General features: G+C 53.8%; 1 protein-coding gene across 4 annotated transcripts; it reads left to right on the top strand.

Moving 5' to 3' along the window:
* Nucleotides 1–150: 150 nt before the first annotated feature.
* fam131bb (family with sequence similarity 131 member Bb) lies at nt 151–23,938 on the top strand. Of its 4 annotated transcripts, none has more exons than XM_088619116.1 (10): nt 195–974; nt 9,347–9,387; nt 9,769–9,804; nt 10,218–10,311; nt 10,784–10,999; nt 12,325–12,465; nt 13,636–13,946; nt 14,117–14,353; nt 15,109–15,343; nt 16,100–23,938. In XM_088619116.1, exons 1-9 carry the CDS (start codon nt 884–886, stop codon nt 15,334–15,336), a joined length of 1,395 nt encoding a protein of 464 aa, XP_088475242.1. In that variant the 5' UTR covers nt 195–883; the 3' UTR covers nt 15,337–15,343; nt 16,100–23,938. The 4 variants fall into 4 exon arrangements, with proteins under 4 accessions (XP_088475245.1, XP_088475242.1, XP_088475244.1 ...); XM_088619115.1 differs by having other exon boundaries at nt 198–974; nt 10,218–10,320; XM_088619119.1 differs by lacking the exons at nt 15,109–15,343; nt 16,100–23,938 and adding an exon at nt 14,445–15,096 and having other exon boundaries at nt 151–974; nt 10,218–10,320.

Below are 23,938 nucleotides of genomic sequence, written 5' to 3'. Positions count from 1 at the left end.
CTGTTAACTTCATTTTCATTTGCTTCGGCAGCGCTGATTGTACCCATCGGCCCCGCTACTGAAGCACCTTGAGCTGAATGGAATTGATAGAGAGATCTGAGCACGGCGAGAGAGAGAGAGAGAAGAGGAAGGGAGAGGGGAGGATAGAGGGAGCGGGAGACGAGCCCGGGGGGAGGAGAGGGAGGGGCGCAAACAGGCACACGGAGCGACTGAGGAATACCCTGTAATACAATCTCACAGCCCTGCGATTCCGGATCAATGCGAGGGAGGGGGAGAGAGAGAGAGAGAGTGTGTGTGCGTGTGAGCGCGGGCGTGCGCGCGCGCGTGTGTGTGTGAGTGAGAGAGAGAGAGGTGGAGGGAAACAGCTGTACTGCATTGTAAAACAGACGGGGAGAGAGAGGAGAATCCCCTCACTGCTCTAGCACAACCCAGCCCCCGGAAGAGCAGAGCCCAGCCACTCCACTAATAATACCAATTAGCCGAATCGGGATCCGAAGTGCAATTGAGCCAGCTGCCTGTGCCGAGAGATTTAATTGCCTTTTATCATTATCACCATTCCTCTCCCCGTCTCTCTCTCTCTCTCTTCCCCTCTTTCTCCCCTCCCTCTCCCTCCCTCCCTCCCTCTCTCCGTCCTCCGAGCTGGGAGCCGGTTCTTGGCACTGCAGCGAGAGGGTGGCCGAGCACCCGGCGCAGACCGGCGACCGGACTGGCTGAGCACGCCGCTACATTAACACCGGGAGAGAGAGAGAGGAGGAGGAGAGAGAGAGAGAGAGAGAGAGAGGAATCCACACACCCTCTCACATCCACACGCTCTCTCCCGGAGATACACACACACACACACACGGAGACAGGCACGCAGGGAGACAGAGAGAGGGAGAGATGAATGGGAGAGGGACTGGACTGCTGGCTCTCCGAAGGTTGTGCACAGGCCTCCACTGCCACTAAAATGGGATGCATTGGCTCAAGAACACTGAGTAAGGCTTTTTCCTTTGAACGGGGGGTGGGGGTGGGGGTGGGGGTGTGGTACCAGCCAGCACTGGGGAAACGGGGAAGGGGCAGATGCTCATCTTCTGCTGGGGGGGGGGGGTCGCGGAGTATCCTACCGGTGTATAAAATTCCCCTCCGATCGGCTTTGCCTGCAGCAACGTGAACGCTCCATGTGGGTGAAGACCTCGGGATAGCAACTTGGTCACCGATTGGCATCTGTGTGTGAGGTCCCTGGGGGTGTGTGTCCAGCCCGGCGTGCGTGTGTGTGTGTGTGTGTGTGTGTGTGTGTGTGTGTGTGTGTTCAGGTATTTCTTGGGCGGGCGAGAGTGTGGCAGTGCATGGGGACGAGAGAGGGGGAGAGAGAGAGAGAGAGAGAGAGAGACGGAGAGAGAAAAGACTGCATCACGCAATATGGCCTTGTTGTTTACAGCGATGCAGTGATAGAGGGAGGGAGAGAGGCAGGCGCGGGTGTGTGGGCTGTGACAGAGCCGGAGCTGCGTCTGGAGGAGGCTGCGATGCGCTGCAGGCGGCAGATGGGCACAGGGAGGGCGAGTGGGGGGACAGCACCCCAAAGAGAGTACTGCCCAGCAGCCAGAGCCCCGGCGCCGGGGGGGCAGAGCGGGGCAGAGACGGCGCGATTCTGCCCCCGGAGCGCCACTCTGCTGTTTGTTATTACTCTCCGGATCGCCAGAGAGAGGGATTGTGTTTCCGAGACTTACCGTAAATAAATATTACGCTCATCAATTATTCAGTGCTATTACTTACACACAGGGATCCGGGGTGAGGCCGGGTGTGGGTTTGAGAGAGACGGGGGGGCTGGAGGTACACAGCTGCCGACATCTGGACTGCTCGACAGGTGGTGATGGGCCGGTACACAGCTGCCAACATCTGCCTTCTGCACTGCTGGAGCAATATAGGGACACACAGCTGTAAACATCTCTACTGGCAGAGAGCTGGTGTACTGTAGACACACAGCTGTTAACGTCTGTACTGGAAGAGAGCTGAGGTACTATAGATACGCAGCTGTTAACATCTGCACTGACAGAGAGCTGGTATACTGTAGAGACACAGCTGTTAACATCTGCAGTGGCAGAGAGAGGGTGTACTGTAGATACACAGCTGTTAACATCTGTACTGGCAGAGAGCTGGTGTACTGTAGATACACAGCTGTTAACATCTGTACTGGCAGAGAGCTGGTGTACTGTAGATACACAGCTGTTAACATCTGTACTGGCAGAGAGCTGGTGTACTGTAGATACACAGCTGTTAACATCTGTACTGGCAGAGAGCTGGTGTACTGTAGATACACAGCTGTTAACATCTGTACTGGCAGAGAGCTGGTGTACTGTAGATTCACAGCTGTTAACATCTGTACTGGAAGAGAGCTGGTGTACTGTAGATACGCAGCTGTTAACATCTGTACTGGCAGAGAGCTGGTGTACTGTAGATACACAGCTGTTAACATCTGTACTGGCAGAGAGCTGGTATACTGTAGATACACAGCTGTTAACATCTGCACTGACAGAGGGTGTACTGTAGATACACAGCTGTTAACATCTGTACTGGCAGAGAGAGGGTGTACTGTAGATAACTGGAACATCTATAGTGGCAGAGAGCTGGGTACTGTAGATAAACAACTGGAACATCTGTTTTGGCAGAGAGTTGGTGTACTGTTGATACACAGCTGGAACATCTGTTTTGGCAGAGAGTTGGTGTACTGTAGATACTCGCACAGCTGGAACATCTATAGTGGCACAGAGACTGTAGATAAGTTCATTCTTACAAAGGTCTTCATTCATTTGTGAGATTATGGAGTTTTGCAGGAAAATTTAAAGAAGTACCCAACTTTTATTTAAAAATAGATGTTATCTTAGCTGTAAAATATGATTAAACTCAACAACTGTCGATGCTAGTAAATCAGTGAATATTCTTGCTTACAATACCGTCTATCTAATCTTGTAGTGTCTATTACCAAGGACATTTTTTATAGTTGCTTCTGATCGTTTTTACACACAAGTTCACTGTCTGACTGATCAACTGTCTCACTGTCTTATACACTTAACTAACTTTTTCACTGACTGTCACCCTATCTGACTGACTGATACAATCCACTGTCTCACTGACAGATACACTGTCTCAAAATACTGTGTCTCTCTGACTGACTGATACACTGACTTCTTCACTAACAGTCTCCCTGCCTGACTCTCTATCTCACTGACTCACTGAGACACTGTCTCTCTGGGTGGCTCACTGACTACCCGACTGACTCACCAGCTCCCTCGCTGACGGCCTCAGCTCACTGATACACCCACTGACTGGCTGATACACCGAGAGTCAGTCTCACCCACCGACTGTCTCCCTGCCTGACACACTGGGTGTCCGACACCGTCTCGCACCACGACTGACCCGCCGGCACAGGACACGGCCACTGTGAGTGACCGAGTCACAGACCGATACAGTGACCGACTGCTCGGCGAACTCACGGACGGACATACTGACCGGCTGGGACGACGACTCACTGGTTAACCGAGAAACGGAGTGACTGACAAATTGGCTGATTTTCTGACCCACTAACAATTTTGCAGGCTGACTGAGAGGCATCCCGAGGGACACTCCCAGCTACAGGCCGACACACAGACGGACGCAGACTGCGAGTCTGATTGCCTAACTGACAGCACGCTGACTGACTGACTGGAACACTGACTTACTAAGACACTGAGTGACGTCTCTGCTGACAGATGCGCTAACTAACCGGAATACCGACTCCGACGGACGAACGCGGCGTTTGACACCCTTCGATGGAGGGTGAGGGTGAGGGCGGAGAGAAACGGGAGAGGCCAGGGGGGAAGCTTCAAACTGCGACACCCAGTACTTTCTTCCGGCAGACGGTGTCTCACTCAACTCCTTCCCCTCCTCCGCACAACTCTCTCCGGCACGCCTACGAGAGCTAGTCAGTGGGCTCATACAGTTCTCTGACTTACTTTTAGTGACTGCTTTTATACTTCTTCAACTATCAATCAATGAATCAATCAATCAAAGTTGATTTATCAAGCGCGCCACAATACAGCGCGCAGCAGTAGTTGCGGGCAGTGAAATGTCTTTTCTGCAAGCTAGCTAAAAAAAAGCTAAGCTAAGCTACAAAATAAGGTTACATAATAATACCAGATAATAGTGCGATAGAAATGGAATAAAATAAACTCAGACAAAACTCCTGCGATGTGTCCAGGGTGTATGCAGTACATTATGTCCAAGCAGTGCGGTGTGCCGAGAACAATAATAATAATAATAATAATAATAATAATAATAATAATAATAATAATAATAATAATTCTTACACTTATATAGCACTTTTCTGGACACTCCACTCAAAGTGCTTTACAGGTAATGGGGATCCCCTCCACCACCCCCAGTGTGCAGCCCCACCTGGATGATGCGACGGCAGCCATAGTGCGCCAGAACGCTCACCACACACCAGCTCTCAGTGGGGAGGAGAGCAGAGTAATGTAGCCAATTCATAGAGGATTATGGAAACTGTAGCCATTACGGGTGATTTGCTGAAGGAGCTACAGGTTGGCTGTTTAGCAGTCTTATTGCCTGGAGGTAGAAGCTGTTCTGTAATCTGTTGGGCTTGGACCGAATGCTTCGATACTGTTTACCGGCCGGTAGGAGGGAAAGCAGTTTGTGACTGGGACGACTGGGGTCCTTGAGAATGAACCTGGCCTTCCTAGGCCATCCAGCTGAGTAGATCTCCTGGATGCCTGGTACAGTAGCTCACAGCCGGTAATGAGCCGTGCTGACTCCCAACACCCTCTGCAGTACTCTGCGACCCCGGGCGGAGCAGCTCCCGTAGCAGACAGTGAGGCAGCTACCGTAAGAAGTTAGCAGGGCGTTTTTACGAGGGTTCCGGGGGAAAATCTGACCACGCACGAATTTGGCTTTAGGTGCTTCGCAAAATGCCTGACCCCCGCGGAAGATCCGAGTCCACCTTCCAAGTATCGCTGCTCTATGGTATTCGTGTAGCAGAAATATGGAATAGCCCCAGATCAAAACGTATTTAACAAATGAATAGTAAACAAATTCCGACTTGCATCTCTACTACAATTACTCATGCTGATTCTACTAAACCTAATACCTACTCCTGCCAATACTACTCTCAGTCCTAGTAATAATGTCCCAGCCATGCAGTCTAGATACTGGGTTTCCCTAAGACTGGGGTAGGAGGCTACTTACTGGATCTGCAATTTTTCCAGCTTTTCCTCATGTTTTTCCTACTGCACTGTACAGCATGGATCAGGGCGCTTGTCTGCACTCCGGTCTACCCAGACCTCGCTCTGCGATCGCCCCCGAGCCACGTGATCCATTCGGACCGTCTCGCTCCTCGATCCCAGAACCCCGTCCGCCGGTCTGGGAATGACAGGAACCTGGAGACTCGGCTCCAACCACACAGGAAATCTGATTCCAGTGCATTCCGGATGGGTACCAGCTAGCTAAGTGCCGGGCTCCCTTCAGGGGGTGTCTCAGTGCCCCCTGCTTCGCCACGTCTCCAGGGGGGGAGCCCGTTTTTAATTCCCTGCATCCTCCCACGCTCTCCATGTTCTTGACTGCCCACTTCCCACTGGGAAGGTTCCCCCGCCAGTCCGAATGACCCATGTATCCCACTCGCTACACCACGTGACCCTGTCCCATTTTTGGGAGCCCACCCCACATGCCCGGGACTGCAGAGATCCAGCCCCTCGTGCCTGTCCACGTAATACCCATCAGGCAACTCTCTACAGGGCAGCGATGTTCAGCTCTTCCTTAATCGGCTGTCGTTTTTGCCAACTTGCACTCCAGAATAGCGGGATCCCTCATGGGGCCTAACGGGACACTTTGTGTCCGAAGGTTTCGAATAAGGAGGCTCCCATTCCAGACGGGGGGTGATCCTGTCTCCCCAAGATCTGGTCCCCTTCCAGAAGAGCGCCCGTCCTTTCTCTCACTGGTGTGGGTGGAATTTGCATGCTTTTTCCTCATTTCTGGAGCCACACTGGCAGGGATGACCGATCCCTCTCAGTCGTGCGCATGCCTGGGCCCTGCGACTGGACGCAGCCGGGATATTTTCCCATTGAGGTGGGCTCTGGGAACGCCGCGTCCCCTGCCTGGAATAGGCAGCTCTCGGGAATCGGAGGCACGTCCGACGTTTTTGCCCTCCGTCAGTCCGATCCCATTGGCACGGCCGAGGAGGTCCCGTTCTGGGAACGCTGGGAACGCGCTCGTTAATACTTCAAACTCATACCAACATATAATCAGATCGCAGAAAAAACCTGACATCTGACCACAGGGAGGACGCAAGACCAGACAGCGAAATGATCGGCATTCTTGGGACTAGGAAGGACAAAGCTGTGGTTCCAACGGGGAAGAAAGAAAGCAACATCCGTGCCATTCTGTCTCCTCCTTTCCTGCTCCCTCCCCCTCTCCCGGTCCCTGTCCCTCTCTCCTCTCCCCTCTCTCTCTCTGCGATTCTGTACGGACTGCCCTCAAAGTCTGGCAGGTTGACCGTATCACCACCGCCTGGTCTCGGCACCGCAGAAGCAGTAAATATGAGAATTAGTCACAGCTGTCATGGCAGAACGAGGCAGGGAGTATTTCCTGCAGACGCCGCTCTCTCCTCTGTCGGTCTGTTCACCGGTCTAGCAGTCGGCGCATCGATCTGTCTGTTTGGCCACCCGACGGTCTGTCCGTCGGCCAGGGGCTGGTCAGTCTGTGTGTCGGCGAGGGACGGGGGTGGGGGAGGAGGAGGAGACGCAGAGGGAGGAGGGGGAAGTCACCCAGGACTCAGAAAGAGAGGGAGGGAGAGAATTTCCCCCAAACCGAAGACAAAGGAGGTGACACCCCCCGAGAGCGGGGAACGGCGGTAGTGTCGTTAACCCTCCTGCGGTGATTGATGCGACTGATCACGCACGACAGCACAGCCGGTACGGTGGGGAGAGGCGGCGCGTCAGGCAGGCGCGCACACAAAGGGGATCGTTCGGGTGCCCGGTGCGCGAGGTGAGGAAATCAATCAGAACTGAAGCTGATGTCTCACTCCTGTCTTCTGGGCAATTACCGCGCAGAGGGGAGAGAGGGGAGAGAGGGGACGGAGTACAGATCTGTTTGTGTAAGGCCAGACAGCACTAGATTTCTGTACCTCAGCCTATCAGGATCAGTAACCTATTCAGTATCTAGTTAGGTCTGCACCTAGAGAGAAGGTCTCCTCTGTAGATACAGTACAGTGTCCACTTCCAGACTGTATCTACAGAGCAGGTCCACACTGTATTGTATCTACAGAGCAGGTCCACACTGTACTGTATCTACAGAGCAGGTCCACACTGTATTGTATCTACAGAGCAGGTCCAGACTGTACTGTATCTACAGAGCCTGATCCACACTGTACTGTGTCTACAGAGCAGGTCCACACTGTACTGTATCTACAGAGCAGGTCCAGACTGTACTGTATCTACAGAGCCTCATCTACACTGTACTGTATCTACAGAGCCTGATCCACACTGTACTGTATCTACAGAGCAGGTCCACACTGTACTGTATCTACAGAGCAGGTCCACACTGTACTGTATCTACAGAGCCTGATCTACGCTGTACTGTATCTACAGAGCAGGTCCACACTGTACTGTATCTACAGAGCAGATCCACACTGTACTGTATCTACAGAGCAGATCCACACTGCACTGTATCTACAGAGCAGGTCTGCACTGTACTATATCTACAGAGCCTGATCCACACTGTACTGTATCTACAGAGCCTGATCTACGCTGTACTGTATCTACAGAGCAGGTCCACACTGTACTGTATCTACAGAGCAGGTCTGCACTGTACTGTATCTATAGAGCAGGTCCACACTGCACTGTATCTACAGAGCCTGATCTACACTGTACTGTATCTACAGAGCAGGTCCACACTGTACTGTATCTACAGAGCCTGATCCACACTGTACTGTATCTACAGAGCAGGTCCACACTGTACTGTATCTACAGAGTCTGGGCTACACTATGAATTGCCTTACAGTGTATTAATCGGTCAGTCAGTGTGTGAGTCAGTCAGTCAGTTCTTGTCAGTTATAACTGATCAGTGTTTGTGATTTAAATAACTATCCCAAAGGACAACCGCCGCAGCCTCAGCTCTGAACGAGAACTAGGTTACCCTAATTAGACAATTTCAGATTATTTTTCTGTTCCAGTGGTTACTAAACCACTGGAGCACAATTGGTAATTGATCCTGTGTCACGAGTCCTGGGTGTGTTTAAAGCTGAGAGCGCAGAGGGACTCTCCATAATTAAGACCTGCTGTAATTAAAGAATATATAATTCAGAATTAGCAGAGAGTGTACAGGAATGAAGAGCCAGACCTGACTGTCATTGGCCTCTCTGTCTCTCTCTCCATCCTCCTCCCTCCTTCTCTGTGAACTAACAAGCACCTTTTGAGATAAGTGTGAAACGCTCCACAACTAGAAAGCGCACCGCGAAACCGGAACAGGAGTCACTCCTCTACGCAAAGGACTGCAGGAGCAGGGAACGGGAGATCCAGTCCGGCTGTCAAAGCCGAGACGCTGTCTTAACTAACGTACGGCGTCCAAAAACCGCCTGCACTTGGTGCCCATGGACACAGCGGCTCAGGGTTCCAGCAGCACTGTCTCTCCTGGGGCTCGAACCCACCAAGTCCAGACCCCCCCGGAGATGACTCCATGCTGCCACCTTGCGGCTTCTTTAACGAGACAGCTGGAGGAGAGCCTGGGCTTGATTGGGCCTATCACTCCAAATACGCTCCACGCCACGGCACCTCGGGCGAAACTCTTCCCCCGCCTCACAGGGGGAAGCAGATCCCGGCGCAGACCCACGTTTTTCAGGTCCCCGCCGGGCTCGGGGCCAGGTCTCGTCCCCCACCACCTTGCTCTCCGGGGGATCATGGGAAGGGTCGACGATATCCCATGATGCCCCAGTGGCAGCTCTCCTAGAGGACTGGGCGCTGTGTGTGTGTGTGTGTGTGTGTGTGTGTGTGTGTGTGTGTGTGTGTGTGTGTGTCAGAGAGGGCCCATAGAGGGCGCCATTTTATGGAACGAATGGATGAGGTTTGGGGATCTCTGCAATAAAAGCGTTTTGCCCCGGTATGCAAACACTTTGTGGAGGTGGGGGGTGCTGCACTCTTATCAGTTTTGACCTCCTTCTGTTACATTTAGACCCCTCGTCTTTCGTCACAGGGCCCCCCGAAGGGCTCAGGCCGGGGTGGGCCGGTGCTCAGTACGACTCCCCGCTGTCTGACCAGCGTGGCTGGGTTGGCTCACAGGGGAGGACAGTGCTCCAGTCTCACCTCTCCTCCCCTCTCTGTTTCAGCGGCGGAGGCAGTGCCCGTAGGACGGAAGGATGGCGAGCAGGTAGGGGAGGGAGTCCGCTTCCCCGTCACACAAGCGCGGCGACGAAACAACCGGCGCGAAACAGATCGGTTTGAGCTCTCACTTGACATCTGACAGCACCTGGCTCACTTAGGAAACTGACCCCATGACGGCTCCTGAGAAGGACTGCCCCTTCATTGCAGTCAACTGGGATACAGAGCCGAAATGGCTACCCATGGGGCCCTAGTTTCTGTAGCTGTCTCCTATTGTTTGGTTTCTGAATCCACCTTTGTGCAAGGACAACAGATAGGAAGCGCTAATTAACGAAAGAGATCTCGAAAAGCGTCTCACGTTGTTGTAAAATGCATTACAAAGGGATCCCTGTCCTTTAATCTTTCTGCCTCTTTTCTCTCTCTTTCTCAGCAAGGACGTACAGAGTTCTCCTGGGATGGGATGAACGTAAGTAGTCTTCTTTCTGCCCATCCTGTTTTTTTTCCCCACTGACATGTACGTGCTGGGGGGGCTTTCGTCATCCCGTCCAGTCAGCCTGGGGCGATCCCGCCGGGGACACAGCACCCAGCCCCAAAGCGAGCAGGCTCCAACACCGCAGCAGCACCACATACGGTAGCCTGGGGCCTTGAGCCCGTCGCCACGCGGGGCCCTACTGGGATGCCAAGGCTGCTCCACAAGAAGCGGGAGGGGGTGGGGGGAAGAGGAAAAGTGTTGGGGGGGGCTCGCTTTTCACCCAGTGCCTGTCTGCCTGCCGGTGCCGCCCGTCTCTCTCTCTCTCCCCCCGGCCTGCATCCCTGCAGCTCTCTCGCGGGTCAAGATGTCCGCACTAACCCTCTCTTTCCCTCCCTCTCTTCTGCCAGCTGTCTATGGAGGATACCACCTCTATCCTCCCGCGGCTCAAGCGCAACTCCAACACGTATGGCATTGGGGCGCTGGCTAAATCCTCGCTGTCAGGTGTGTCAGGTGTGTGTTTGTGTTGGTTGTTCTCGTGCGCCTCTGGAGCTGGGACCTCCCCGCCCCGTTTCCACGTCTCCGGGCCGTCTTATTGCTGTAGCCCCTGTCTGCCTCCGTGCGTGCCCCGCGTGGGAGTCTGTGTTCGTCCCGGTGTCTGGGAAGGAAGTCTCATCGCCCTGAGGTCTTCCAGATGTGTCAAGAGCGACCGCTGTTCTAATGCATTTTGGGAACTGTAGTCCATGGTTGTACCTTCCTTTCTGTTTTTTTTTTGCTACCTCTGACAAACCTGGGCGAAGAAAAACTACATTGCCCACAGTGCACCTGCGTTCAATGACGGCACTTCCTGGTTGAAGTGTTCATGGGTAGCGTAGTCTCGAAGCAGTGCCAACAACACTGTGGAGCCCGCCACTACTGCACGTCTGTCCTATATTGACCCGCCTCCCTCCGCCTGTCCCCCTTCCTCTCGCCGCAGGCGTGTCGCGCACGATGAAAGACCACGTGACCAAGCCCACGGCCATGGCCCAGGGCCGGGTGGCTCACATGATCGAGTGGCAGAGCTGGGGCAAACCATCCGCCGGGCCGGCGGGGGTGAGCCGGACCAACCTGCACAGGGAGAGGGAGAGGCGGCTGGAGAACGACGCCTACTCGGACCTGAGCGACGGGGAGAAGGAGGCGAGATTCGCGGCCGGTGAGGGAGGGAGAGGGGCAGAGGCCAGCACAGGGGAGAGACAGCAGGGAGTGGGGAGAAGGGGCGGAGGAGGGACAGAGGGACAGGAGAGACACACTCTGGGCCTGAGGTGACGAGTGGGGAAAGGCAAGCATGTCAGCATCAAGCAAGGATTTATACAGTGTGGAGCAGACAAACTGCAGTGTGTCAATCGAGGAAGGCTATGCTAAAATTATAAGATGCGCTAGTAAGAACTAGTCATTGTTGATTTTTGACAGTATTTTGTACAATTGTCATCACGGCATCACAGAAAGTAATATGCTCTGGAATCAGTCTGAAGGGAGTGTCCCACACTGACAGGCTGGAGACACTGAGTCTCTTTAGTCTGAAGGGACTGTCCCACACTGACAGGCTGAAGGAACTGAGTCTCTTTAGTCTGAAGGGACTGTCCCACACTGACAGGCTGGAGGAACTGAGTCTCTTTAGTCTGAAGGGACTGTCCCACACTGACAGGCTGGAGGAACTGAGTCTCTTTAATCTTGAACGGCGCAGCCTAAGAACAGACCTGACCCAAGTATTCATAATCCTCACAGGCACTGACAAAGCCATCCCAATGGACCTCTTCAGAATCAGCAGTGAAACATGAGCCAGAACACAAGTGGGAACCACAGGGAAGTGCAATTAGCCTCAATTAGCTACCAGCTAAATGAGCTAAATGAGCTGAATCGCCTCCTATGGATTGTGCCCTCTCTTATATGTCTCTGTAACCTCTCTTATGTGTTAACAGCAGATGGCAGCACTATAAATTAAAGGGTTCGTTGCCGTTACACATTTCAACACCAGCAGTTATAAAAGGATAAGCAGGCTGTTATACTAAGTGAAGGATGACCTCTACATACTATATATCATCAGCAGAGCGCAGGCTTCTTTCTTAAAGGATAAGACACACTAACACTACTGCAGCACCAAGCCAGCAGCACTGTTAACTGGAGAGCTGCAGTAACAATATTCCAGTTTGGGCTGCCCAGTTCACAGACAGATGAGGTGCAGTTACAGTATTTCACCAGCAGATGGCAGCATGACAACTTGAGGCATGAACCGCTGCCACGGTATTTCCAGCTGCCTTGCAGTTTCATTGTGGGAGCTGAAATTCCCTGCCGCGCTCTTTCTCACCTACTCTCTCAGCGCGGCGGCCCCCCCCGATCGCCTCGTATTTACCCCTCCCCTCTTCTCTTCCTCAGTCTGCCTCCTCTGTGTCTCTCAGGACAGCCGCCGGGTGTGTGTGTGTGGGGGGGGATGGGGAAGGGTTTCTATAGTCAATTGAAGGTCCCCTGTGTCTCTCTCAGGGGTGATGCAGCAGTTCGCCATCTCTGAGGCAACCCTCCTGGCCTGGTCCTCCATAGACGGAGAGAGCTTGAGCGCTGGATCCAATCAGGGCAGCGTGGCCCATCTGAGCGAGGTCAACCAGGAGAGCGTCACCAGTCGAGGTCAGTGGTGGCATCAGGAGATGGGCTCCCGGGCCCAGTCAGCCTCGGCCCCTGCGTTTTGCGGGTGAGACGGTGGAGCCCTCCGGCCTGTCACTGGAGTACAGCTGGCAGGGTGCGGAGAGGTTACCACGTTTTAGGATTTTCATCATGAAAACGTGGTGAACCACACTTGGAGCTTATGGGCGAGGCCATGCCGGCTGTCGTCTTAGATTTTTTAGGAATATAATTCCATTGTCCGGTGCCTGATCATGAACATAGAGTCTGCACTATCCACTCTGTGTTTGGAGTGTCTCTAGGGTCTGTATTAATCTCTGTGTGTGAGGAGTGTCTCTAGGGTCTGTATTAGGGTCTGTATTAATCTCTGTGTGTGAGGAGTATCTCTAGGGTCTATATTAGGGTCTGTATTAATCTCTGTGCGTGAGGAGTGTCTCTAGGGTCTGTATTAATCTCTGTGTGTGAGGAGTGTCTCTAGGGTCTGTATTAGGGTCTATATTAATCTCTGTGTGTGAGGAGTGTCTCTAGGGTCTATATTCGGGTCTGTATTAATCTCTGTGTGTGAGGAGTGTCTCTGGGGTCTGTATTAATCTCTGTGTGTGAGGAGTGTCTCTAGGGTCTGTATTAGGGTCTGTATTAATCTCTGTGTGTGAGGAGTGTCTCTGGGGTCTGTATTAATCTCTGTGTGTGAGGAGTGTCTCTAGGGTCTGTATTAGGGTCTGTATTAATCTCTGTGTGTGAGGAGTATCTCTAGGGTCTATATTAGGGTCTGTATTAATCTCTGTGTGTGAGGAGTGTCTCTAGGGTCTATATTAGGGTCTGTATTAATCTCAGTGTGTGAGGAGTGTCTCTAGGGTCTGTATTAGGATCTGTATTAATCTCTGTGTGTGAGGAGTGTCTCTGGGGTCTGTATTAATCTCTGTGTGTGAGGAGTGTCTCTAGGGTCTGTATTAGGGTCTGTATTAATCTCTGTGTGTGAGGAGTATCTCTAGGGTCTATATTAGGGTCTGTATTAATCTCTGTGTGTGAGGAGTGTCTCTAGGGTCTATATTAGGGTCTGTATTAATCTCTGTGTGTGAGGAGTGTCTTTAAGGTCTATATGAGGGTCTGTATTAATCTCCCTGTGTTGGTGTATATTATGGTCTATAATGATTCCCTCCACCCCCTACCCCACAGATCAGATCCTCCATCATTCCTCAGCGGATGTATGGCCCCACACCTACGTCTCCCAGGGTCTCTACTGCCTCAGCTCCTCGGACGCCTGGGAGCCAATGAGCAACGAGCCTTCGGGTGTGGCCTCCCCTGCTGCAGGCTCCTATGTGGTGGCAGGAGGGCCGTCCTCCCAGGGCTACGAGGAGAACTCCGTCTACTTCCAGCAGCAGCACCAACAGCAGAACCCGCAGCCCAACCAACAGCACCCACTGCACCACTTGCAACAGATCCAGCACTACCAGCAGCAGCAGTTACTGCAGTACCAGCAACAGCAGGTAGAAATGAAAAGAACTAGCAGCTATGCCAACAGCTTTGCAGTCTGGGAATTGTAATTTTTCCTACTCCTCCAGCTATCAATCTGTCTGAAGTACTCAAACACAACGGTAGGGATCATAGAAAATGTGCATGGTTTTCTTACCGTGGCTGTCCCCCCTCTGTGTTGAAGATGGACAGGCTCAGCCAAACCCACTCCCTTCAGGCCACGCCCAACAGCACCATACACAGTCAGCAGGCGCCCTCTGTGCACACGCCATTGGTGGACCTCTGGGGGGCGAGGCAGACAGAGTCCTATCCGACGGAGGTGGGCGGCTACGTGGGCATGTCCGTCGGGGAAGGGGGCGTGGCCGTGTGCGAGGAGCCCTCGGTGGAGAGCGCGCCCCTGCTGGAGAAAGATGCATCGCAGGTGAGCCAATCGGAGGGGACCCCTCGGGACAGATCCCCCTCGCGCCGGAGCCCGACTTCCTTAACCGAGCCTTGTGTTTCCTGACCTTCAGACCACGGGTGATCTAGGGCGACCTTGAGAAATAACTGGAGACCCCTGACCTATACTGCCACACCAAAGAAAAGCCACCCCCCACTAGTCTATCGGATTTATCGAGCATCTGATAATCCGAGCAAAGGTGCAGAACCACGGTAAGTGCTCAGAATGGAGTGGTCGGCGGGGACGAGGCGCATCCGAAACGAAGCGATACGAAATCAGGTCTCTACGTCGGGTGGCGGGGCTTGTGGCGGAGGAGCAGCTCCGCGATCCAGGTGGACTTCAGAGTAGAGTCGCTGGTCCCGCTGATCAAGAGGAGCCAGAGGAGATGCTCCAGGCATCTGGGGAGGTTGGAGGTGTACCAGGAGCGACCCGCCAGAGGGGGCCCAGAGGCAGATCCCGGGCACGCCGGAGGGATGATATCTCTCGGCTGGCCTGGATGGGAGCCTGGGAAAGCCCCCCTGGTGGAGCTGGAGGCTGGCTTGACCCTCGCGACCCTCACCAGCGTTAGAAAGTCACATGGGAGGAGAGAACAGCCGCTCGGACCCGATTCCCATCTCCCCCAGCCGGCCAGGAAGTCCCGTCGCGCGCGGGGGGTTGACTCCCGGCAGGTCTGGCACTGAGAGAGCCGGGCCGGACCGCGGTCTCATTCCGGGCAAACGTCCCTCCTGTCCCCGCAGGACGAGGAGGATCCCGAGCAGCCGAGGGAGGCGGAGACCAGCACCCCGCCGCGGGAGGACGCCGGCGCCGTCACGGGGGGCAGCAGCCCGGGAACGGCCCCCGGGGCGGAGCCAGCGGCGGACAGGAAGTGTTCCGAGGTGACTTCCTCTGTGGCCCCCTCGCTGGAGGAGGGGGAGGACGGAGAGCCTGCAGAACTCTCCACTGCCATCATGGCCACCACCAACTGAGAGACGGGTGAGCGAGGCAGGGAGAGCGCTGGGAGCTGAGAGAGAGTCGACAGCGTCACAGCCGCACGAGGGAGGGGAGAATTCATGGGGAATCCCTCGGGAATAAAGACACGGGGCTGGAAATGAATTCAAATAGTCATTATGCTGACTGAGATACTGGCCAAGAGAGCCTTTGACAGATCAGGACACTGTCTATCACACTGACTGACAGGCTGAGTGACTGCCACAGTGACATACTGACAGGCAGTCAGTCAGTCAAGTGTGTCAGCACGTCAGCGCGTCAGGGTATCAGGGTGTCAATCAGTCAGCATGTCAGTGTGTCAGCGTGTCAGTACGTCACTGTGTCAGCCTGTCAATCAGTCAGCCTGTCAATCAGTCAAAGTGTCAGATTGTCAACGTGTCAACGTGTCAGTCTGTCAATCAGTCAGCCTGTCAATCAGTCAGCGTGTCAGAGTGTCAATGTGTCAGCGTGTCAGTACATCACTGTGTCAGCCTATCAGTCAGTGTGTCAGCGTGTCAGCGTGTCAGTACGTCACTGTGTCAGTCTGTCAATCAGTCAGTCTGTCAATCAGTCAGCGTGTCAGTGTCAACATGTCAGCACGTCACTGTGTCAGTCTGTCAATCAGTCAGCGTGTCAATCAGTCAGTGTGTCAGTCTGTCAATCAGTCAGCGTGTCAGAGTGTCAGCGTGTCAGTGTGGTGGATTAGCCGGTTGCCTGCCACACTCACAGATGGCGCTCTGACAGATGGATGCCTCTCCCCAGGTGACTCCAGACCCAGCGCCCGAGCCGAGGGGTGGACAGAAGGTCACAGGAGCGGGCGGAGCGAGGGCGCGGAGGAAGAGGAGGGCGGATTGCTGGAGCAGACGAGCGCTGCAGTCCTGCGCTGAGGACTCCACCCACACGCGGGGGACATGAACACTGGGGCGCAGAGGGACACGGAGAAGGGACGACACAGCAAGCGCATGCCTTTTAAACAACACTGCGGGCCGGGACAGGACCCGTCGCAAGACCATTTAAAAAAAAAATCGAAACAAATTCTATATGTATGTATATATGAGAAAAAAAAATGTTCTACAGATCTAAAAACAATGAGATTGTGCAAACAGAAGGGATCCTACTGCGAAAACCACTATCTCGCCGATCTCCCGTTTCACTGATCAACACGTTTGATTTCTTCAATTCAGGGAACGATCGATCAATAGAGATTTTCTCGGCGGCTTTTTGCAGCCTTTTACCACCCGTGCAATGGATTTGCTTTTTTTTTAAAAAAATAAAACGTTTTAAAAGGACTTCCAAAACTCTCTTACTCCGTTCCGTGGCTTTTTAAAGAATTCGGTCCCAGATCGATCGTGCCGACAGTGACCGTCGGCAAACCGGGCAGCATTTTGCAGACCGAAGGAAGACATTTTCCCAAACCACCTTCTGTTAACGTGTTGGTTTTTTTTTTAATTACTATAGAAAACTTAATTGCTATTTTACTTATCAAATACATTTTGTAAACGCAGTTCTTCGACAGCGCCTCCCGGTGGACGGCGAGGGTGGTGGCGAGGTGATCGCTAGGCTTGTGCGTTGGCCCTTGAACGCATTTGCCGTCTTTTAACCATTCTGAAGCGACTCGTACATATATATATATATTAAAAAAAAAGTTCAGATCAGCTGCGGGTTTTTTGCTCAGTGCCACGATTTTAGATTTATTCGCAGCCCCACGGCGGGTGTGGCTACTTTCCATTAATAACACTGCCAGCTGCATAAACTCATTGCGATCGATGTCGCCAAAGTCCGGGAAGCGATCTACATATTCCCCCTCAACGGAGCTTGCAGTTCCCAGCCGTACACAGCCGGTTTTATGGACACGCCAGTCAAACTTCTCCCATTTTTCCCCCAACAACGCCATCCTTGATGTGTGGAGCCTGACCCGGCGCTGGCCCTGGATCTCAGATTGTCTGCGTGGTCGGGTGGAGGTCAACGCAAAGGTCAAAGGTCAGGCCCCATCCCACGCGCCCTTTCGGAAAGTCGAGCGCGTGACCGCTGCGCGTTGTGCAAAACCCCGCCGCGGACATCCGCCACACTGGGGGACACTCCCAGCATGGGGGCACCACAAGAAGCGTCACAGCCTGAGCCCTCAAAGGGACAGAGGGGCGCAATCGCATTCCCAGAGCCCCCGTTCATCTCGAAGGGACCCCCGCAGCACGTGGCTCCCCGGGACTGGGCCCCCCGCAGTCCCCCGGCGGCGGGAGAGGATACCGCGCCAGGTGACTAAAGGGGAGACCAGCCTGCGCGAGCGCGGGGAGGGGTCAGCACCACGACGCTCACAAACAATGCCTTTCCCAACAAGAGGTCGCCAGGACGTGGGTTCCATGGGAGAGATTTTCCGGTGAGAGAGCGCCTCCTGCTGGGCGGCAGCGGTCACTGTCCTCGTCCGGAAGTGCTTTCCCCCCCAGCCTCTCTCCCGACGTCCCGGGACCTGCCGAGCCCCACCCCGACGGACCTCCTCTCCGAAATTCCCGAGCACGGAATAACCACCGGGGGCTGATGGCGGAAATCCCACAGGAATGTCTCTGGGGGTGTGAGGACCTGTTCCCCGAGCACCCCGCTTTTTTTAATTTGTTCTTGTCGTCGCTGTGGGGGGGGGAGGAAGGCACTGAGTTTTTTCTGGGCTCTCAAACGGGGAGGAGCGCCGCGCGAAACCAGCTGGAGGAGAGGGACCCCAAACACACACACAAAAAAAAAAACCAACTGCGGGGAGACGTGTTCTTGAAAACCCGCGGGAGCGTTGAAGAGGAGCGATCCAGGGGAGAGCATGCAAGACGAAACGTCTGTTTCTCGGCACGTATACTGTCTATCCGAGGGACAGGAAGACGTCCGGACCTCTGGCTCCTCCGCTCCCTTGCATGGGAAACCTGTCCTCCTGTAAATGAATGTTTCTGTAAAAATGCCTTCAATCACGCTCCCGGATGTGTTTCAGGGGGGCTATCTGGGTACCCTACGGTGAAATCGGGGCGCCCTGGAGCAGTGACCCCCTGCAAAAAAAATCGGGGGGGTGGAGACGCAGGGGCTCCCCCCCCCCATCGCCCCTCTCCAAAGACGCGCTGCCGGCGGGGTGAGCGAGGTGACCCGGTCCGCGGGGCTCCCAGCCAGCAGACGACCAGGGGCCCCGTGTTGAAAACACTCGGGCCCTTCAAGTCCCTTTGCTTCCAATCAGGATGCAAGGACCCTGGGGAGGAGAGCAGAGTGATGAAGCCAATTCAGAGAGGGGGATTATTAGGAGGGCATGATGGGTAAAGGCCAGGGGGGAAATTTTGCCTGGACACTGGGGTAACACCCCTACTCTTCTCGAGAAACGCCCTGGGATTTTTAATGACCACAGAGAGTCAGGACCTCGGTTTTACGTCTCATCCGAAGGACGGCGCCTGTTTACAGTATAGTGTCCCCGTCACTATACTGGGGCATTAGGACCCACATGGACCACAGGGTGAGCGCCCCCTGCTGGCCCCACTAACACCTCTTCCAGCAGCAGCCTTAGTTTTTCCCAGCCGGCTACTGGCCAGACTCACACCTGCTGAGCTCCAGGGGGCTGCCAGCTGGGAACTGCAGGGTGATATGGCTGCGGGCCATGCGTGCATGTTTTGGGACAGCCCCCCCGTTTCAGACACCACAGGGAGCCCACCTCCGGGATCTGCAGCCCTGAACCCACAAGGGGGCAGAGAGATGCCCCGGAAGGGGGAATTTCACTGGGCGGCTTGTCTGGGGCAGTGATTGATCAGGGCACCAGTCTGTATACACGTGCACCTGAGGACATGGGGACAGAGATCAGTCCAACTCTGTTGCAAGCAATCACAGCCACCCTTTGCAAAATGTTCAAATCCCTCGGGTCTCTCGGGCACGCTTCTCCAAATCACTGGAAAAGGCGCACTACGCGGCGATCTGCTGGGCTTTTCCAGCAAGGGGCAGACTTGCCACTAACAAAACCCCCCACTTAGCCCACCGGACTACAGGATCTTTAGTGTGTACTAAGAAAACATGTCCATATCCAATACTAAGATAACGATTCAAGTATAATACTATATAATAATAACGCTGCACCCATAACTGGTGGCTCGCTGTTGCGAGTGCAATGTTACTCGAAAACCCCTATCACCCCGGTAGCTCGATAGTTATAAAAATTGCATGTCCAGCTATGCTGTTTCGTAATGCTCCTGCTGCACTTCCTGAGCTCTGATTCTAAGTGGGACATATAAAACTGCAGTGAATTAACATTTATAAGATACAGAAGAGACAGTATTTCCTCCTCCGCCCGTGCCTTAGCAATGCATGTCATTGCAGAGGGGTGGCCACCGGACCTGGCTGGGCTCTCGTTGGATAGCAACGTGCCGGAAACTGTCCCAGTGAAATCCTCTGTCCCTGGGACTCTATGAAGCAAGATGCCCAATCAGGTCCACAGTGAGTCAGTGTTACACTGCCTGTAGCAGGGTCCAGGAAATCACCACAGAGTCCTGAAGAGGTCTGGACTGATTGGGCCCAGTTGGAAGTTTACATGACTGAACGACAAGAATCAAGATCCTGAGGTTGGGCAGATGGTGTACTAAACATACGAAATACTGATAATGAACATTCTTGAACGGATGTTAACAGTTGGGGGGTTAGGGATAGTACTTCCTATTAACAACCTGAAGTGAACTGACATAGCCCAGTAGCCCAGTTACGGGGTTCAGGAATCTTCTAGTCCCTGTGGACACACTGACACAGCCCAGTCACAGGGCTCTAGACTCTTCTAGTCCCTGTGGACACTGACACAGCCCAGTCACAGGGCTCTAGACTCTTCTAGTCCCTGTGGACACACTGATACAGCCCAGTCACAGGGCTCTAGACTCTTCTAGTCCCTGTGGACACTGACACAGCCAAGTCACAGGGCTCTAGACTCTTCTAGTCCCTGTGGACACACTGATACAGCCCAGTCACAGGGCTCTAGACTCTTCTAGTCCCTGTGGACACACTGACAGCCCAGTCACAGGGCTCTAGACTCTTCTAGTCCCTGTGGACACACTGACACAGCCCAGTCACAGGGCTCTAGACTCTTCTAGTCCCTGTGGACACTGACACAGCCCAGTCACAGGGCTCTAGACTCTTCTAGTCCCTGTGGACACTGACACGGCCCAGTCACAGGGCTCTAGACTCTTCTAGTCCCTGTGGACACACTGACAGCCCAGTCACAGGGCTCTAGACTCTTCCAGTCCCTGTGGACACACTGACAGGGCTCAAAACTCTAGTTAGGATCACATCCTATTTCCAGTCTCAGTGCTAAATCAGTGGCAATCGGATTAGAAGAATGATCCAAATCTCCCATCAACTGCCACAGTTTAAGGCCATTACACGCCCAATAAATCCCCTTTCAGGTTCCTGTTCCTGCAGATGAGAAACGGTCCTTATCTGCCAGAACGGGCCGCGCTGGTCGATTTCAGGGGAGGCAGTGTGAGCAATGCAGAGGGATGCCAGAGAGGGGATATTATCCACCCCCCCCCCGTCTGGGAAGGCCACTGATTAATTACCCCAGGGAGAGAGCGAGTGATAACGAGCCTGTTTGAGCAGCGGCCCTGTCACACGTGGGCCGATAATCAGGGACCGGCAGTGCAGGTGATGCTGTTTCGCGTTCCGGGAGCAGTCTGCTCTGGGAGCTGTGACAGTCGAGCAATGACGTGGGTCAGGCAGGCTAATTATTACTAATTAATAGCCGGCCTGGTCCTGATTTAGCACCGATTCTCAATGCCAGCGCTCCGTCGCATGCATGGCCTCACGTCCCAACACCCTGAGGTGTTGAACAGGGCCTCCTCTTCCCTCGCCCTGGGCATCAGTGCACAGAGCTGCCCTGAAACAGCCCCACAAGACTGAGCAGAAGTTCAGTTTGCCCCGAGCTTTGCCCTTAAACATCTGGGGAGGTTGCGCACATCAGATGGGTGCTGTGCACAGACGACTGTATTAGCCAAGGGGGAAGATCTCCTTGCTCATTGCTCAGGAACTGGAGAGCGGTTCAGTTTGATTGAATTCTAGCTTTATTATCCTTGTGGAGCAAATCCGTTTCGCCGATCAGTCCAACTGATCAAGGAAGACAACCCTCCCACAACAGGGAATTTCATGAATTCAGCCTCAGGAGCCCTGGACTGGCCGTGTTAGATCGGGTCACAGGCCAACCCAGACCAGAAAGCGAAGGCCTAGGTCCCTGCATGTCGGCCTGTTGGCATGAGCGTCTCGGGAGCTGAAGGAAAACCCATGTTGTCGGTGTTGGATGGGAAAAGACTTTTAATGTCGCAAGACGGGAGCTGCGTCGGAACCTTTGAACCTCTGCGTGACTCCCTACCGATCGCCAATAGGTATCTAATACTCAGATCATCCGACGAATTTTCCGCTCCTAATAAACCACTCCTCCCCTCCTGACCCCAAGCTGTGCTCCGGTCAATAAGCTGACTGCCCAGGGTGCTCGTGAAGTTACTGAGCCGACCGAAACACAGAGAGTTGGTCCACGAGTGAGACCTTAGGGAATGGGTAACTAAGGATAGCTGGCGCAGTCCGCCTTGGTACGGACTGTCACGGGCCCAAGTGGGAGTCAGACAGCTGAGATAGCGCCCTCTGGTGTTGAGCCCAGGAACGGGGCTCAGTGTGGGACGGCAGTGGGACTTTTTGATCACCCTGCCGCATGGCAACTGGGGTTTTTTTCCCTGCGGTTTCCCTAAAGGTCTGTCGAAGCCACCCTGCGCGTCGATTTCCTCTTTCCTGCTCTTCCCAGAGTGCCCAGATTTGACTGCGCACGGCGACGGGCCTGAAAAAGAAGGGGAAAACCTGCCCCCTTGTGCCCCCTCGCGCATGTGGTTCGACCTGTTCGCCAGAGACGGACTTGGAGAGAGCTGCCGGGTTCTCCAGCAGTGGGGCCACCGCCCACTCAGAAGAGAACGCGGCCCCTCCTCTGACACCCGAGCTCCATAATGTCCGACAGGAGAGTCAGCGCCGATTGGAGGGTGGGGGCACCTGCCCGTGACATCACTGGGAGCCGGCCCAGGAAGTTGCAGGAGTCGACGCGGAGCTGGAAACCCGGCTGGCACTCTGTCAGCTGTGAGGGGTTGGTCGCTCGACGCCGGTCCCTACCCGCCATCCCAGAACGCAGAATACCCTCCCACCGTGGGATACCGTGCCTACTGGGGCGCTGACCCGTCCTTCGGCCACTCCCTTGCCTCCTCACTCTGCGACTCTCCCTCCCCTGCTCTAACTCGCCCCCCCCCCCCACGTCCTCTCCGGCCCCTCGCCCCTCGCTCTCCACAGCTCAGCTCTCTGGGCCAGTGGCAAGAAGAGGGAGAGACAGTACTCCAGTTAGCATCTTCACCAACTTTCAACATGTGTGGGGGTGAATTTGGCTGCAGCTAACTTCTCTCTTGACAGTTGAAATACGTCACCATTGTTTAAAACATTCTGGCTGCTTGAATACAATTGCCTTCAACTGCGTTTGTATTTTTCTGCACTGTTTGTATTTCCTCTCTCTCGCTGCATCTCCTGTCCTGTTGTTGTGTGTTTATGACTGACGGGTTCTCTGTCATCGCCTCTCTCTCGCTGTGCCTCCTGTCCTGTGTGTTTGTTACTGAGGGATTCGCGGGAGACACATTGAGAGAGAGGAAATCGGAGAGAAAACCTCAGTGATAAAAAACAGAAAGAGGAGAGAACAGACACTTCAATTGGGGTTTGGGTGGGTACGGAGGAGGGCAAAAAGTGTATTTGCATTTGGAGATTTTAAACAATGTACAGGAAACAAATAATCAATGTACTTGTCTGTCCCTTGTGTCTGTCCGTTTTTTGTCTGTCCCACTCTCAGCCTGTCTGTGTGTCCACTTGTACCCTTCCAGCAAAAGGAATGTCTTCCATTATAAAGAGTTGTTATTGCCTGATGATGAATTGCATGGTTTACTTGTGTGTGTGTGTCTCTCTATCGCCCTCACCCCTCCTCGATCTCTCGTATGCAGGAATGCAGGATCAGGACTGTGACCTTAACAAGTGTTAACAAGCAATTAAGAGTAACGAGGACTGCTCCTGGCCCAAATCATGCTGTCCTCTGGCTGGCCACTCTGTAGCTGCAGGGCGAGCAGACTACTCCACTGTCTGCTGAGGGCTGTCCCATCAGTGTCGGCTTCTAGCCTTGACAAACACAAGACCCCCCCCTTGTGGCTCTCTAGGCATCTCTTCACATCATGCCACTGCAAATAAACTAATTTCTCCCCATTATTAAACAACCAGTGCACCGGTCAGAGTGAGACCACGCCTTGCAGTCAGCACAGTGGATAGTTCAGCTTGGGCCTGGAGTCCAGGAGCTCTGCACTGAAATTCAGGCACAGAGAACAGAGACTATGTTTCCCATCATCCCTTTGCACAGGACCTTTTTTGACCGATGCATTATGGGCAACCTCGTTTCCTTTGTCCATAGATTACTGACGGGGGTGAGGGGCCAATTTCAGTTGAACTCCAGACAGATGTACTCAGCTGTTAACACTAAAGACTGTGTCGAGAGAGATTTTGATGCTCATGAGGACAATTGACAGTGAAAAATAAAGCAAATGTCTATCCTAA

Source organism: Lepisosteus platostomus, chromosome 25, assembly GCF_059453375.1.
Source record: "Lepisosteus platostomus isolate fLepPlt1 chromosome 25, fLepPlt1.hap1, whole genome shotgun sequence".
NCBI lineage: Eukaryota > Metazoa > Chordata > Actinopteri > Semionotiformes > Lepisosteidae > Lepisosteus > Lepisosteus platostomus.
Note: the sequence above shows the minus strand (reverse complement) of the source record. Positions and strands in the feature narration are given on the sequence as shown.